The sequence below is a fragment of the Acipenser ruthenus genome, chromosome 8, assembly GCF_902713425.1.
Source record: "Acipenser ruthenus chromosome 8, fAciRut3.2 maternal haplotype, whole genome shotgun sequence".
NCBI lineage: Eukaryota > Metazoa > Chordata > Actinopteri > Acipenseriformes > Acipenseridae > Acipenser > Acipenser ruthenus.
The window spans coordinates 40,742,824-40,759,913 of record NC_081196.1 but is presented as its reverse complement, the minus strand read 5'-3'; the positions used below and the strand labels follow the sequence as shown (position 1 = coordinate 40,759,913).

Genomic DNA, 17,090 nt, shown 5'->3' with positions numbered 1-17,090 from the left:
GTCTCACTGAGAGCTACAGAAAATGTTTGATTGCAGTGATTGCCTCTAAAGGTTGTGCAACAAAATATTAGGTTAGCGGTCCCATCATTTTTGTCCATGCCATTTTCATTTGTTTTCTTATTTACAATATTATGTTGAATAAAAAATCAAAAGCAAAGTCTGATTTCTATTAAATATGGAAAAAACAATGGTGGATGCCAATTACTTTTGTCAGTTTCAAGTTATTTCAGAGAAAACTGTGCATTCTTCGTTTTTTGTGGAGGGGTACCAACAAATTTGAGCACGTCTGTATATATAAGAGTTCATGCTTTTTTAATGTCCTTTTGTTACACATTAGAACATCTGTATTTTTTATTAGCTGCCTTATATTCTTCTTCTTCTTCTTCTTCTTCTTCTTCTTCTTCTTCTTCTTCTTCTTCTTCATCTTATTGGTGGTGTTGTTAGTATTATCAATAATCAAAAATAAATACATAGTGCTCCTCAATCACTTTGTTCATGTATTTGTAATTTCCTAATTTATTTTTTCCCCAGCTAACAGTTAATTGCAATGGGTTAGATATACAATTGATGTAGTTAGATTTCAATTACATTACTAAACTTACTTTGCTGGAGAATACAGCTAATATCCTACAGCAGAACAATAATAAAATAAAAAAAAAACATCAAATGACAAACAGTTATCTCACAGTTTCCGCTTTCTGTTTTTAGGTTGCTGATAGCCACTGTCCTGTTATCAGAGTAAAGTAGTTCTGGTTGGTAGCTCTGTTTATCAGAAACGTTCCCTTCCTGAGATGTTCCCATGGGAAGTAGTCTCATATAGATAATAGATAGGATATAGATTTTATTTTTTACTAAAAAAAATTTTGATCAATAATCCAATTTATTAAAGCTTGTTTTTCCAGTGCAATGTCTGTGTCCCTTTTTTCTACAGAAAATGGAAAAATATGCTTAAAAACTACAAATAAACATATTTATTTTTTAAAAATTAGATGTAAGGGTTTTCCAAAGATTTGTTTCCTACAAGTTTTATAATATAATAGTAAAATGTTGTTTTCCTTTTTGGAGGAATGGTTTAGTATTTATCTATAAAACAGAGATATGGCTATTCTTTAAACCTGTAAATTCTGCAAGTAATGTGTAATATTGGTAATTTAATCTATATGTATTATTGGAAGCAGTGTAATTGGCTGGTTTGTTTTCAAATTGAAAGTAATGAAAGGAAAATATGCAGCAAATTAACTTTAATTTGTGTTAAATGTATTTATAATACTAAAGAAGGTAAGGCGACTGATTAAGTTATTGAATACATCTTTCCATGGAACTATAACATATATACTGAAGAATACTCTGAAGTAAATGTAGACAACCATTGCACAGGAATCATTCATATCGGATATGTCATAAAACAGCTTATATACAGATTTGATTATGTTTGATTTGTGCATTTACTAAACAGCGGAAGCTACACACTAGACAGTTGACAAGCAGATGCAAATTACTGTTGCTGTTTTGGGGTTTACATATCAAGAGGTCTAAGATGTACATTCATATCCTACCAAACACTAACCCATATATTTGAAAGGCAGCGTGTATTGCTCTCGTTTAAAATTATTGTATAGTTTGTTTTTTGTATTGTAAAATCTAATCCTGTTTCCACTAAAGTGGCAAAAAAAGGAATAACTTTTCAAAGCTTTGGTTTCAGACAATCCTATCCACGATTCGCGTTTCTAACAAAATCAGGTGCAGGGATTAGTCAACATCTTGATGCTGGAATACTGTGGACTGTTTGGCTGCTACACTGACTGTGACTCACACTGCCTGCTCATGAAATTGTAAACGGGATGGAGCGGGGCTGTGATGTTTTGGAGTGACGCGAGTGGGCTCAGGGTTGTGAAACTCGCCAAAATCCAACCTCCCTACATTGCAACTCACTTTTTCTCTGATATCGATTTACTTACTCCGTGCAAACCGTAGGACACAGAACAAGCCGGGCGATGTTTTGTTTAGTATTATTTAGCACTTCAGCTTGAAACAATGCCCTGCAACAAGTGTTTAACAGTGCTATGCGCAGGGAATGAATTTGATGCCTGAATATGGGGATTTTTTTTTTTTTTTTTTTTTAAAGCAGTGCAGCTAAATGTCGCATTTTAAAACGAGGACATTTGTGTGAGTGTATATCAATCAAAATACTATTTCTGACATGTCTGCTCAAGGGATACTGAACAGCGTTTTCTCCTGCTCTTCTCCTGCATCCAAAACGATCTCCAAAAGAAGATTGCGCCAGACACGGAGCTTGGATCCAGCTATAATAAGGAACTATGGGAATGATGCAGAAGCAATTTCAGATGTGTATGAAAACACGCGAATGTCCTGCATGGGTCTAAGAGAAACAGGCAGCATCTCAAGCCACTTAACCCCACAGAGTTCAGCCGAATGCCTTGCAACATCCAAGGTGGGATTGCGCTGCAAATCGCTGAAGTTAAAAAAGCCTCTCTCCTCTTTCTCCAGCCCATGCACTCCCACAGAAACCTCGCCGTCCTCACATTTTCACTTTGATTATGACATAAAAGGCGTGAAGAGGAATACTGCATGGGATGTACCATTCCTGGCAAGAAGTCCTGCTCTTACCCCACCTGGAAGCACCAGTACCATCTTCTCTCCAAGAAAGTGGCTTCAGAAAAAGTTACAACAGTCAAGCTCACACTCATACATCGTATGGAAGTCAGAGGTAGGACCGTAGTGTTTAATTCTTAGACTACTTTTCCAGAATACATTGGTAAGATAAACATTATTACTTGCCCCCCCAGTTTTCTTTCAAGAAAATTATGTATAGTTTCAAGAAAAGCATTACGTCACAGTTATAAAGCAGCACCTGTCAACAATCACACCTACTGTGCTGAGTGTTAGGCGTGATTTTGATAAGAGAACTGTACAGTATATATGAAGCTGAACAAAACTGCAAAAGTCACGTACCACTGACAGCTAATAGACTGTAGTAGTGTTATACAGTTTTGATTTCAAGTAGAATTGTGATTTTCCTTTTTTTATTTATTTTAATGAATCAATTTTGGTGATATGACATTGGCCCCAACTATACAGTAGTATGTATCTTGTAACATATGCATATAGGATATACTTGCATGTAATTGGAATAAGAAAATATGCGTTGACCTTCAGGGCTGAGTTGTTTTGTTGCTCCAGTATTGAATTATTATACTTCTCTTTATCTCTTTACCTGTCTTTGAGCCTAATTAGAGATTATTTGAAGAACTGCCTAACTGCCAGTCAAGGAACAGACTTCCTGATTCCAATCAACTCTGTGACTTTTCAACTCTGCTAGCCCCATTTGCTTTGTTGGTGGAGCTGGGTGAGTTGAAAGGTCATATTGTCACATAATTTAATGGAAGCAGGAGGTTAATGCCCTGTAGTTAGGATTCATCAAGCAAGCCCAAAGCCAGTAATAAGAATATGAATGATTACAACTCAATGCTGGAGCAATCAAAATGGAAAATGAAAAAAACACTAAAAAAACAGATAAAAATGGAATAGTTATTTACTTAAATATTTTATTTACAAACGCTGTGTCTGTTTGGTCCTGTTAGAACAGATACCAGCTTAGCAGTGCTCCTTCATGTGTATAAACTCTGTAAGGGATGCCCATATGGAAAAAGTGTAGCCACACATAGGCTAGGTGGTGGGACACTTTCAGGCCACAGGTAAGACATTTATTGAGTCTAAGTGACCACAGGCATTTTGTTTTTCCCAGACTGAAATATGTTACATTCTTGGCACTGCTAAGTGTTGTCACTTGGTATGCAATGCTGTTCATATGTTAGTTCCTGGCTGCACTAAGGAAATCCATCAAAGTTCATATTGTCCATTGTTTGTTTTACTTTTGCAAGGCTAGAAGTTGAGAGATTCACATTCATGTTTTATGTAAGAAAGTGTCTCTTAATTGTCTTAAAAACCTTTGGTGAAAGGCTGGAAGCTATCTGTAAACCAATGCACTTCAACTGCTTTTGAGAAAGCTCAAAACAAAATAGGTGACTGCTTGTAAAGACCTCTCTTGAAACTGTAAGTGGAGATATAAAGCAGGGAGAGGAAGTTTAGGAGGGATGTTCTGTACTTGTGTCTATGTTTCATTGTGATATAGCAGATGGAAAAATCTAATACAAACCAGCTGATCTGAACTGGATGGTTGATTACTGTTTTTGTTATTGTTATTAAGAAGATGATTATAATGATACCTTTTATTATTTATAATCCGTTAATTTGTTTTTGAAGTAAATTAATATTTATAATTTGTCAAAATTATATATATATATATATATATATTTTAGCTCAAAGAGCCAGCTGCCCAACGTTTATATATATATATATATATATATATATATATATAACCTTCCTTATAAGGCCCAAAAAAGCCATCTGATATCATACATTAGATCCCAAACTTACAGATAACAAAAATTGCCTAACACAAACAAGAAAGTTATTTTCAGAACAGGAAATCTCCATCCCCCAGACAAACCAATTGCACTATCACCCAGGGACTCTGTCTTCTTGAGAGGAAAAATATATCCTGTATATACAGTGATTCCTGAATTAACTGCAGATGCAGATAAAGTCAGCCTTTGGAGCTATAAGGATGTAGTATTTCTATAATTTCATGTACAGTGCCTATAGTAAGTATTCACCCCCCTTGGACGTTTTCACAGTTTGTTGTGTTACAACCTGAAATCATGATGCATTTAAATTACTTTTAATGTGTGAAGAAATGGTGGGGTGAAAAAACAAATCAATTAAAAATAAAAACCTGAAAGTCTTCATTAGATAAGTATTCACCCCCTTTGCTATGACACTCCTAAATAAGCTCAGGTGCAACTAATTGCCTTCAGAATTAACACAATGAATTAAATGGAGTCCATCTGTGTGCAATAAAAGTGGTTCACATGATTTAAGATTGAATACACCTGTCTCTGTAAGGTCCCACAGTTGGGTAGTGCATTCAAAGCAAAGATACTACCATGAAGACCAAGGAGCTTTCAAAACAACTCTGGGATAAAGTTGTGGAAAGGCACAGATCTGGGGAGGGGTATAAAAAGATTTCAAAGGCATTGAATATCCCTTGGAGCACAGTCAAGTTGATCATTAAGAAGTGGAAGGTATACGGCACCACCCAGAATCTGCTTAGAGCAGGCCATCCTCCCTAAGAAGGGCATTGGTCAGAGAAGCCAGCAAGAGGCCAATGACAACACTGAAAGACCTACAGCGTTCCATGGCCGAGATGGAAGAAACTGTCCATGTCTCAACAATAGCTCAGGTACTCCACAAATCTGGCCTGTATGGAAGAGTAGCAAGAAGCAAGCCATTTCTGAAAAAAAGCCCTTGTAAAATCCCACTTGGAATTTGCAAAAAGGCATGTGGGAGACTCTGAAAAGATGTGGCAAAAGATTCTGTGGTCCAATGAAACAAAAATTGAACTATTTGGCCTAAATGCAAAGTGTTATGTCTGGCGCAAACCCAGCACAACACATCAACCAGGTAACACCATCCCTACTGTGAAGCAGGGTGGTGGCAGCATCATGCTATGGGGATGCTTTTCATCGGCAGGGACTGGGAAACTTCTAATTAATTATTTTAAACTGTAGAGCAAAACCCCAAAATGCTTGTGAGCTAACATTTTGATAAATGATTTTTCCTGTACAAGTGATCAGCACAAATTGGTTAAATAATACAATTCCTAATGCATGATGTTAAAGGTTGATTTTCAGATTAATGTGACATTCCATTATCAAATCTCTTCAGGTTCACCTCACTCAAGAAGCCCTTCCCAATTCAAATAATTTAAACCTGCAAGAAGAACTCATGGGACATGCTATGTGTGCAATGTTCCTTGTTTGCAGAACTGAAACAGTTTAATGATAGTTAAAACAGGACAGGCTAATCTTTTTTAAGAATTTTGCTTTCTCTCTTCCTTCGAGACAACACTTACAGAGCACCATGTTTGACTTTTAGATTGGGACATTTGTTGTAGAATGCTTTTTACATGTCATTCTTATTTAAAGTAAGTGGAAGACACAAGACATTTTAAGAAGCTTGTAGTGTTCTGACATGCTGTTTGCGATATAAACCAGACTGGGTTTGTGTACACAGGACTTGCATCAACACTTGTTCTTTATCTTGTTTACACTTGTTTAAAATGAATGTTATCACGCAATGGGAAAACAACATGTTGTACACATTCATTTCTCTTACTGGCAGTTAAAAGTATTAATAAAATGTGTACTAACAGTGTTTATAAATAATCATTTGCTACTTTGGCGTTTATTTTCCCAAGGGTGGGGGGGGGGGGGGGGGGGGTTATCTGGCAACAAGAATGACTGGTTGAATGTATCCTTATTAAAAATTGTGGAGGTTTTGCTCATAAATAAATATCTCTTACATTTCTTTGAATCAAAGGACATGCACAAAGTCAATGGCAAAGATGAGTTTACCCAGTATAAACCTTAATCTCATGTGCACTGCAATTGCAATTGATCAAATGTTTGTTTCTTGTGTCTGTGTTAAGGTGCTTTGACCTGATTCCAAACTGCTCTTCAGTTCGAGTTGCCAGGCATAGACAAAGTGTCTTTATAGTAGCAAGGAGTCAGTCCAATCTAATGAAATGCTACCGTGGCTCTAGTTTCATTTTGTATGGCAGGCATTAACTGTAGCTGTGCACTAGGCTGCCAACCAGAATCAAAAAGCAGCACCTGATGTCTGTAAAATAAACACAAAACAAGATAAGGAGACAGTAAGAATCAATGACAATGTAATCTGAAGCTACTTACTATTTAATTGGGGTCTATTTTACAGACTACACAGCGACAAATAAAAAAAACGACCCTAAAATCCACACTTTACCGTGACTTTACTATGCTGTACACTTACCATGGTGCACTGCAGAACACTTGTATGCATGGGAATGTAAACTAATTTGACTGTGAACAAGACCAGATAACGCAGAACGTACAGAAGACCAAACAATGGTAGAATGATGTTATCACACTGAGGGATTATTTGTATGAAATTGAACATCACTGGAACAATGCAGTTTTCAGTTGGTTTAATTTGGGGAGGGAGGCATGTATAATAATAGCAATTTGCCATGTACTGTAGTTATGTTTCACTTGTCTTAGTTGTATCCAACTGGACTCTCTTGGGTGTAATTATATGAAATTCATTACTAGCATGTTTGTAATGTTTTTCCAAATCCTAAAATACCCCCAAATATCCCAGCAGCAGGAAATGGCTGACATTCTAACCATCCTGCTTTATTATTGGACTGTATATTTTGTCCATATTTGAAGTTTTGAATTATTATTTTTTTTTTAGAAAACATTTGTACAGTTCACAAAACAAGCACCATAAGCATGTGCTTAACCCAATGAAAAAAACATGAATATGAAATTGGGTGTGCTATATATATATATATATATATATATATATAAACGGTATATAACTAAAGTGTACAACTTTTATAGTTTTATGGGTTTCTAACAGGCTAATCAGGGCAACAATAGTATTGTCAACTTCAACTTGTATAAATTCACCAAGGTGTTCTCTCACAGTCACTCATCCTCTTTGCTTCCTTTATATTGCCACAACGACCTCCCGAGCAGTCTTGTGTTCAGAGTACAGTAACAGCATCCTCTCTGTTAATCCAATCCGCTTGTCATCCAGAGCTCAGGGTTCCAGAGCTTCAAGCATCAAGGGTGCTGAACCCAGTACCTGACTTACAGTGCCATAGACTTGATGAATCACATACAGTAACATCTGGTTCAATAAATGTCAAGGCAGATCCATGTTTTCAAGTGTGAAGTACTCTATTGCAACAAAGCTGCTACCACTGATCGTATAATGTGTGTATTGGGGTACTCTGTTGTTCTTTATAAAGTCATGACATTTGTTTCTTACTTGCTTTGCAACTTCTATCTTTGCCAGTAGAGTTTTCTCCACTCCAGGTCTGTATTTCTCTTGTTTGTTTTTTTTAACAGGGCATTCCTTCCTAACAACCCAGATTAATGTATGTACATGAATGCTGCTTTAAGTTATTTTGAATGTAACTCTAATTACCTTGACCTCAGCTGTATGCTATTTATAATCTCGCAGTGCCAGTGCAAGCTGAATGTACCATTATAAAAAGAGGGTGATTGAAAGGAGAACAAGATGTCACATTTCTGGGAGGGTTCCCCAGTCAGGCCTAATGTCATGGGGGCCGTGAGCCAGTATGGGAAACCCAGAGTTGGAGTATTCGAGCACTGAATTGCATACAGTAAGGTATTCAATAAGGAAACATCTATGGGGTAGGGTGTTTTTCTTTGGGGAGGTGTGGTTGCAGACAGATCAGAGGAAGTTGAAAGAGTTCAGAATGTCTTCCTCTTGCTTCCCCCCCATTTTATTTATTCAAATATGTTGTTTTTTTGTTTTTTTTTTTCAAATACACACCCCTTGATAGTTACATTTTGTTGAGTCACAATGTGCAACACAGGCGCAATGTTAATTGGAAAGCTTTTTCTTGGCTTGTTGGTAAATACATATTTTTTTGCATCGTTTCACTCTTCAAGTCAAGCAAGTCAAATTTCTAGAAAGATTGGTCTAAACCCTTATTAAAGGTTTCCTGTGTTTGGTGGATATGAATCAAGAGTTGTGTTTGAATACACATGTTTGGCTGTCGTCTCAGCCAGACATATGACAGCAGACTGCCAGAAAAAGAACAAAGTGGACGGGCATATGAAACGTGTGTAAAAAAGCTCATCACCCCCCCCCCCCCCCCTTTTTTTACATTTTGTTTACACTTACGGGCAGTAACAGCACACTGCTGCGGCTTTGCTTATGTAATTGCATTGCATTGATTGTGTCATGGGATTAGACGTTTGTAGAAGTTTACAATTAACTACTTTAAAACAGTATCGCTCTCTCAAATCTTTTTTTTTTAATTATGCTCTCTCTTCTTCTGCAGACAATCTGACTCACTTCAGGAAATGAGATGCATTTGACTGACATTTTCCTACATACCATCCAAAAACTGAAAGGCATAAAGCGCACGCAGTAATAAACAAGATATAATTGAAGAGTTTTCTGACAGGATTCATTCTTCTCACATTGATGTGTATTTACAGTGGCAGAGAGACAGATTAAGAGAGAGCCAACAGTATTCAATTGCTTACCTGGAAGAAAATCCGGAACTGTATAATATAAAATGTACTTGATGGCATTTTGTATAACAAATTCGGAAGAATGGAGTATTACACTGCAAGGAATTCAGCTCATTCATTAATCTTATGACGTGGCATATAAAATAGCTTCATGTGGCACAGCTTCTTTCATGCACTTGCTAGATTTCTATTATGATACCCATCAATACACTACCCACTATTGTAAGATTCTGGATGTCCTTTTTTTATGAATGGAGCAAAGGGGAATCGACCACAGTATGAAAGGCAGTGCAGTGATAATAGCATCATGTTCTGGCATCAGAACGTTTTTGCAAGTTGTACTGCAAACACTGGTAGGCAGCGGTAAGGCAAAGACATATCAAAGTCAGGTAAAGCTTTGCATTTACTATGGTTTACAGTCCATTCTGTAAGTCTTTGATCTTTACCATGTGTTACTAAAGTATAGTGAAAGAATGATAAAGCACAGACAAGAATGGTAAAGAACAAACATGATAAATGCAATGTAAAAAGCATGGGAAAAACTAAATAGTAGTAGGCACACATGTCATTCAACAGTGTGTAAGCAATTAGTGTAATTTTGCTAAATGATGGACTCTTCTGGTTTCCTATATTATTATTATTTATTTCTTAGCAGACGCCCTTATCCAGGGCGACTTACAATTGTTACAAGATATCACATTACTTTTACATACAATTACATTATTTTTTACACATTAATTACATTATATTTTACACATACAATTACCCATTTATACAGTTTGGTTTTTACTGGAGCAATCTAGGTAAAGTACCTTGCTCAAGGGTACAGCAGCAGTGTCCCCTACCTGGGATTGAACCCTACGTTATTTGATATTTGTTTTGATGTAGTCCGATATGCATTTCTGAATACGTTATTTGATATTTGTTTTGATGTAGTCCGATATGCATTTCTGGATGCGTTATTTGCTACAGGATTACAGGAGATAAAGAAGTGATGGTTTCTGTCTCAGGAAGATGATGGTTCTTCAGTGTGTCCCTTGAATGTAACACGGACTCTTTGGTTTAATCATACCAAATTGGCACCGGCCTACCACCTCCCGATGTTCGAGATAAAGAACGTTTCATATGAGTGCCGAAAGCCTTTGTAAACATATCCATGTTCAGTTAAATCGTAAACATAAATCCTACCAACAGATGCCTTCACCTGACAGCTATAGCAGCAAGCACCTCATATTTGATCTTTAATCTATTTTTAGGTCCTGCAAATATATAAAATTTAATAAAGAGGGTGTTGGACAGTAAGTTGTCATATTTGGAGCATGAAGATGCTTATCTTTAGCACTGAGTTGGCCATATCTTTACCATGCTGACACGCACCCACACACACACACAATGAGATAACAAGTAAACCACCTTTAATATCCACAACTAAGAAAGAATGTAAAGCTGCAGTATCCCATGATACTGATCAATGTTTATGTTTGAATGGGATTATTTTGTGAGTAGTTTTAATTTCCATTTTCTATTTTATTTTATCATCCCAATTTCTATTTATGATGTTTGTAATCATTCTGAGTAGCTTTTATTGAAATGATTCAAATGCTTTAGTGTTTTGTTAAAGTTCATTCACCTGAGTTCAGGAGAAGAAAACTCAATTTGAAATTTTCTCTTTTTCTTTTGCATTCCTGTATGCAAATACAAAATTAGTATGCAGTCCAAAACCACTATAGTTTCCAATAATATAGGCTTATATAGAGTATACTTCATGAATGTTATTATTATTATTATTATTATTTATTAGCAGACGCCCCTATCCAGGGTGACTTACAATTGTTACAAGATATCACATTATTTTTACATACAATTACCCATTTATACAGTTGGGTTTTTACTGGAGCAATCTAGTTAAAGTACCTTGCTCAAGGGTACAGCAGCAGTGTCCCCCCACCTGGGATTGAACCCACGACCCTCTGGTCAAGAGTCCAGAGCCCTAACCACTACTCCACACTGCTGCCCTGCAATACTGTCATTATTTCACGAATGGGGCTGGACCTGGATTGTTTACTGCCATTGTGAAAATACTGTAACCACTATGAATGTTCATGAAGTGTTCTGTTTAAATAGTAAGTACAATGTTTGGAAAGAAAGTATGTTTAAATCTACATTTAATAGCTGATATAGGAGAATATTGTTTCAATCATCTGCTAGCAACGTGGCATAATTAGGAGGCTGTGTGGTCCAGTGGTTAAAGAAAAGGGCTTGTAACCAGGAGGTCACCTCATTGTGTGACCCTGAGCAAGTCACTTAACCTCCTTGTGCGCTGTCTTTCGGGTGAGATGTAAGTGACTCTGCAGCTGATGCATAGTTCACACACCCTAGCCTCTGTAAGTCGCCTTGGATAAAGGCGTCTGCTAAATAAACAATAATTTGGGAACCATGCGATTAGCCCGTCGTTGGATTTAAATAAATGCAAGATAGATTCCAAATTGAAAAATATTCATTCAGGATCACCGAGTATGATAAAGTTATTCAATGCTAGATATCAGTGCTTGTTGTTTCAACTGCAGTATTTAGTGGCAGTAAATACTTCCAAACAGGCCTGCCCAAACCAGCAGCATAAAATGACAACAACTCTATCTGTCTATCTATTCAGGATTTCCTCTGAACAATTGATAAAACAATATGTTTTATCTGTGACTAAGAAGCAGTATTTAAAAATGGTATTGTTATGTTGCCAACTAATAGTACAAGATCCACAAACTTAGACATGCCCTTTTGAATGTAGCCTGTGAGATGCACAATGGCATTTTTTGAACTATAAATATAATAATTTGATAGATTTTTAGATTATGAACTATGTAATTCCTTAAGTATGATCCATAACTATTAAACACACAATACTGCTGGATTTATCTATACTAAAATAAACTAACATTTATTGAAAAAGGCTTCTATCATTTAATTTATTTATGTATTTCTAAATTCCTCAAGTATGAATGTAATTTGTAAAAAAGGAATTTATTGATTATCAAATTAAGAAATATGATTTAAGAAAAATAATTTAAAAAAATAAAAAAATAAAGTAATTAATTGCTCTGGTCCGCTCTGGAAGTAAACATGGAAAACCAAGCTGCTGGCAGAAATAACATACTCTTATAAGGCTTCTGTTTCCTTTCAAAGGACAACGATGTAAACATACTGTATACCATATTAAAATGAAACTGGGATGACATCCAAATCTAATCCAAAGCCACAGAAACGCTTATGCACACACACAAAGGAAATGATAAATATCACACCTATGACCATACACAAGGTTAGGGCTGTATTAAGAGCCATTTCAAAATACAGAACATTGGAGTGAACCATTTGTTTAAATTTTATTTTCCATCATAGCAACACCACCAGTTATTGGAACAACGTAAGAATAAACAAAATAAAATGAAACAAAACCGTACGTATCCCTGCCATAGCAGTATGGCAGTGAAGTTTATTTTATTTATCGCCTGTTTAGAGGTCGATATCTATATTTTTTAGTGTTACTGGTTTTAGGAATATTTGCATTTTGTACTTTGTAAACTGAAGTATAGGAGAGTTTACACAACATTTTTCTGCTTTGCCAGCTTTTTAATAGACTCACTCGAACTATGATATTGTGGGATCACCCCACAACTGTTGTACAACGTTCATTCTGTTTGCTTGTTTACGTTGTATTTCCATACTGTTAAGCTGTTTTAGTGCGTTGGGAGCAATCACTAAACACTTTCATGATCTTGAACAGCTTACCAAAAGCAAATTATTAACCTATCCATATTAGGCCAGTTAGACATTCAAACCTTCTAGAGGGTCGCAATGATTCACACTTTAAGTATGTTGGCTTAATATTTAAGAGAATCTAGAGAGGTTTGGTTCCGATGGTGGTTCCATTACACTGTTGTTTAAAGCCGAACCCGTTTTGACACTAAGAGGATACAAAAAAAACCCCACTCACAGCAGGTGCCTGTGGGCCATATTAAGGCTGTTGGTTTCAAAAGAGGTAAAAGGAGCTTGAAACAAAGTTGTGAAAAATGTGGCTTTGCTGGGTCATCTTGATTCTGGTGGGCTGTTTATTGACGAGATACAGATTGAGAAATGTCAGCTGGGTTTACATTTTAGGCCTGGCACAGCACAAAACCACAAGGCATCAAAAAAAGGTAGCTGGATAAAAATAGCCTAGTCAAAACATTAAAAAAAAAACATCACATGTTTATTTAAAGAACAAAAAGGACTTTGACTAACGTTGGTTGAATCTTCTAAAGAAATTGTCTGGTACACAAGATCTATGTCACCAGTCTAAAGCAATCTTTTTTTGTAAAATACCCAGGATTAGAGAAAGCTGTTTTCTCAGGGATTCAGATGTATTGTAAATGGTCTTTTAATATATTGGATAATATAGAGAATACTGGCCCTAGGTTTGTTCTCCATGAACAGCTTGAGGTATATCATTTTTTTGCCTGTGCTACTAATTGCTGCTGTGAACAGGACTCTTACCAACATCTACTACATGCACCTGTCTCTACTGCTAATTAAATCTGCTGCTAATTAAATCTTCCCTGTCTGTGTGATCGGCAGATGAGATAAGGACAGATAGACAAGGATTTTGGTTGTTTTTACTGTTTTTTGGCTGTTTTTGTGGATGTTTGGCTTTAATCGTGTGTTTGTCTAAACTGTATGGCAAATCTCCTTTAAGGAGGCGAAATAAGCCTACTATCCTAACTCCTAGTTCTACTCATAATGTATGGAACCCTCACACCTTTCATGCTTCGGTAGCGAAAAAGATTAGAAACAGATTACTGACTATTGTTGCAAGACTTTCTTTTTCCTCTTGGAATTCTGCCTGCACCTTTGTTACAATCACTTAAGGTTACTTTATTTAACACACACGCTCTTGCTTCTCATGCCCCTCTTATTGCAGACTTAATCAATGATAATTCATTTGATTTGTTATGTCTTACAGAAACCTGTCACTCTCCCCACGATCTCCACTCCATTCAATCGGCTACTCCTGAGGGCTACTCTTTTTTAGAGAAACCGTGTACAAGTGGTTAGGGCGGGTGTCTGGCACTTATTTAGAATTCACATTTGACTCCCTTAGTGATTTCAATCAAGTTGTTTTCTTTGTTTAAGCACCTTACTCTTAAATTCCCCTCACTTTTGTCTGACTCTTTCTATATAGGAAGCTGTGTGGTCCAGTGGTTAAAGAAAAGGGCTTGTAACCAGGAGGTCTCCGGTTCAAATCCTACCTCAGCCACTGACTCATTGTGTGACCCGGAGCAAGTCACTTAACCTCCTTGTGCTCCGTCTTTCGGGTGAGACGTAATTGTAAGTGACTCTGCAGCTGATGTATAGTTTACACACCCTAGTCTCTGTAAGTCGCCTTGGATAAAGGCATCTGCTAAATAAACAAATAATATTACTTATCTTTTATTTGTGACTTTTCAGATTTGACCTCTTTATTCTGCACTGGTGCAGGTAAAGTTCTCATTACTGGGGAGCCCTTATGGCTTAAGATTTACTGTTTTTTTCTGAACATCAATCTTCTTCTCAATTTCTATGACAGTGCTCTATCAGTTCTGTAGGGCTACTGATTTTCCATTCTGCAGAAAAGCAAATTCCGTTTTTTCATTTGTTTCCCAGTTTTGATCAATTTATTGATAATTAAACATGGCAGTTGAACATAAATATGTTGATAGTTAAAATAAGTAAATTAATAAATATTACCTCAATTTTATTTTAATTTTTTATTAAAGCTAAGCTTTTCAATCAGACTCTTGTTGCTGTAGTAATAAGTAAAGCACCTGAAGACAATTCAGACAATTCAGACATGTCATAATGTTTATAAACATCACTTGGCTCATTGCTGGCATTAAAATAAGCAGGAAAACTTAATTATATCACACATGTTTAGAAAACAAATATCCAGCACTGTTGTGACATAATCATATGTACAGTCTCCCACTAACACTGTAGTACAGTCTATCTTATTACTGGCATTACAATAACAATGCAGAATATTAAACATTTTAGTAACAGCCCAGCAATGTCATGTGAGAGTAGTCCTATTTACGGTACTCCACAAATTAAATTTAGCATTTTACTGGATTACAATAACCAGGATAAAATATGAAACACTTTGATAAAAAAGGCGTGTTGACTGACTCGTTGCTACACAGGTTCTCTGCTGTGTATCACCTGATTGTAATTTAAATAGTGCCCCTTTTAATATAAACACACAATTAATCCTCCCAATTGTTTCTTTGCTAATTCTGCCATGTTGTTTGCAAAATTTAACAAGAGGTGTGTCTCCGGACAGAATGTCTTTATAAAACAAACAGTGTGTCGGGTAGTGCCTACATCCTTTACACAGTTAAGTGATCAATTTCCTTTAAGGAATGTATAGCTAGAAAAATAGCTTTAAGCTTGTTTCTTCATCGTCAGATAATATAATTTAATTAAGAAACATGGTTTAACATTGTTATTTACAGCTTTATTAAATGCAGGTAGAGTGGAAAGAAATAAACTAAACAATAATTAAATACACAATTTATTTAGCTTACTTGCTCCAGGAAAGCCCCACCTTGAGTGCAGTACCTTAGGTCTACGTTTTTCAGCACAGAAAAATGCATTGCTTTGCTATTTTTTGTTGCGATCTTTTTTGCTTTCTTGTGCTTTATGTGTTTACGACTAGCAATAAGATCTTTAATGGTATTGACTCGTACATGAACAATCGAATAACAGCAACATTTGCAGAATAGTATCCCACCATCATATAGATGATCAGAAAATGTTTTAGCTCTGTCTTTTGCTGAAACATTGCATTTTTTTTTCTTCGTTGGTGCAGACACCATATTGAGTTTCAGCAGAGACATGTGAGTGAAGTAACATGATGAATTAACTCAACTTCGCTGGGTGTAGTGAAAAAAAAACCTGCAGAAAACTGGTGTTGCGAGAAGAAAGACGAAACTGCAGAATTCCATTCCCAAATGCCTAATTCCATTCCCAATGCCTAATTCCATTCCCAATGCCTAATTCTGCGATTCCGTTCGTGATTCCACGATCGGAATCAGTAGCCTTAGTTCTAGTTCTTCTAGACATTATGGCTGTGTTTGAACACTATTGACCATCAGATTCTTTTGGAACGCCTTGAATATCTGGTTAGTGTGAGGGGCACTACTCTTGAGTGGTTCCACTCATATCTGTCAGATCCACATCAGTACGTGTCCTGTGCTGTTTCAAATTCTTCTACATCTCAAGTAGTCCATGGAGACCCACAGGGTTCTGTTCTTGGCCCTCTCCTTTTTAATATTTATATGCTGCCATTGGGAGATACATTATACGGCAGCATGGGTTACATGTTCATTCCTACGCAGATGACACCCACATTACTTTTAAAATACCTACTGGAGTGGTTCTATCTGCATGTCTGGTTGGTGTAGAAGCATGAATGTCAAGTAATTTCTTGAAATTCAATGCTAACAAAACTGAGTTGCTGGTGGTAGGGTCTAAACCCCAGCTTTACTCTCTCTCTGGGTTTTCTTGTTCTATTAGTGATTGTTCCCTTAATGCTTCCTTGGTGGTCTGAAGTTTAGTTGTTCAGTTACACTAGGTTATCGTTTCACACACACATCTCTACAGTGGTGCAGGCAGGGTTCTTCCACCTAAAGAACATTTCTAGAATCTGTCATTTCCTGTCTCCCAGTGATGATGAGATCCTTGTTCATGCCTTTGTCACTTCTCGCTTAGATTACCCCATAAATAAGGATTGATGAATACGTTTTTTTTTTTATGGTCAACCTCATGCATATAATATCCATAGTGTACTCTATATATGTTCATAGAGTATTCAGGTTG

The 17,090-nt window shown here is 36.4% G+C and overlaps 1 protein-coding gene across 2 annotated transcripts in view; it reads left to right on the top strand.

Moving 5' to 3' along the window:
• The first annotated feature begins 2,185 nt into the window (after positions 1–2,185).
• The window catches only part of LOC117407327 (rho GTPase-activating protein 6-like), a 196,087-nt gene continuing 181,182 nt past the window's right edge, over positions 2,186–17,090 (top strand). For both annotated transcript variants that reach the window (XM_034012217.3, XM_034012216.3), the window contains exon 1: positions 2,186–2,728. In XM_034012217.3, coding sequence (XP_033868108.3) covers positions 2,201–2,728 — 528 coding nt within the window. In that variant the 5' untranslated portion in view covers positions 2,186–2,200. The remainder of the gene's footprint in view (positions 2,729–17,090) is intronic.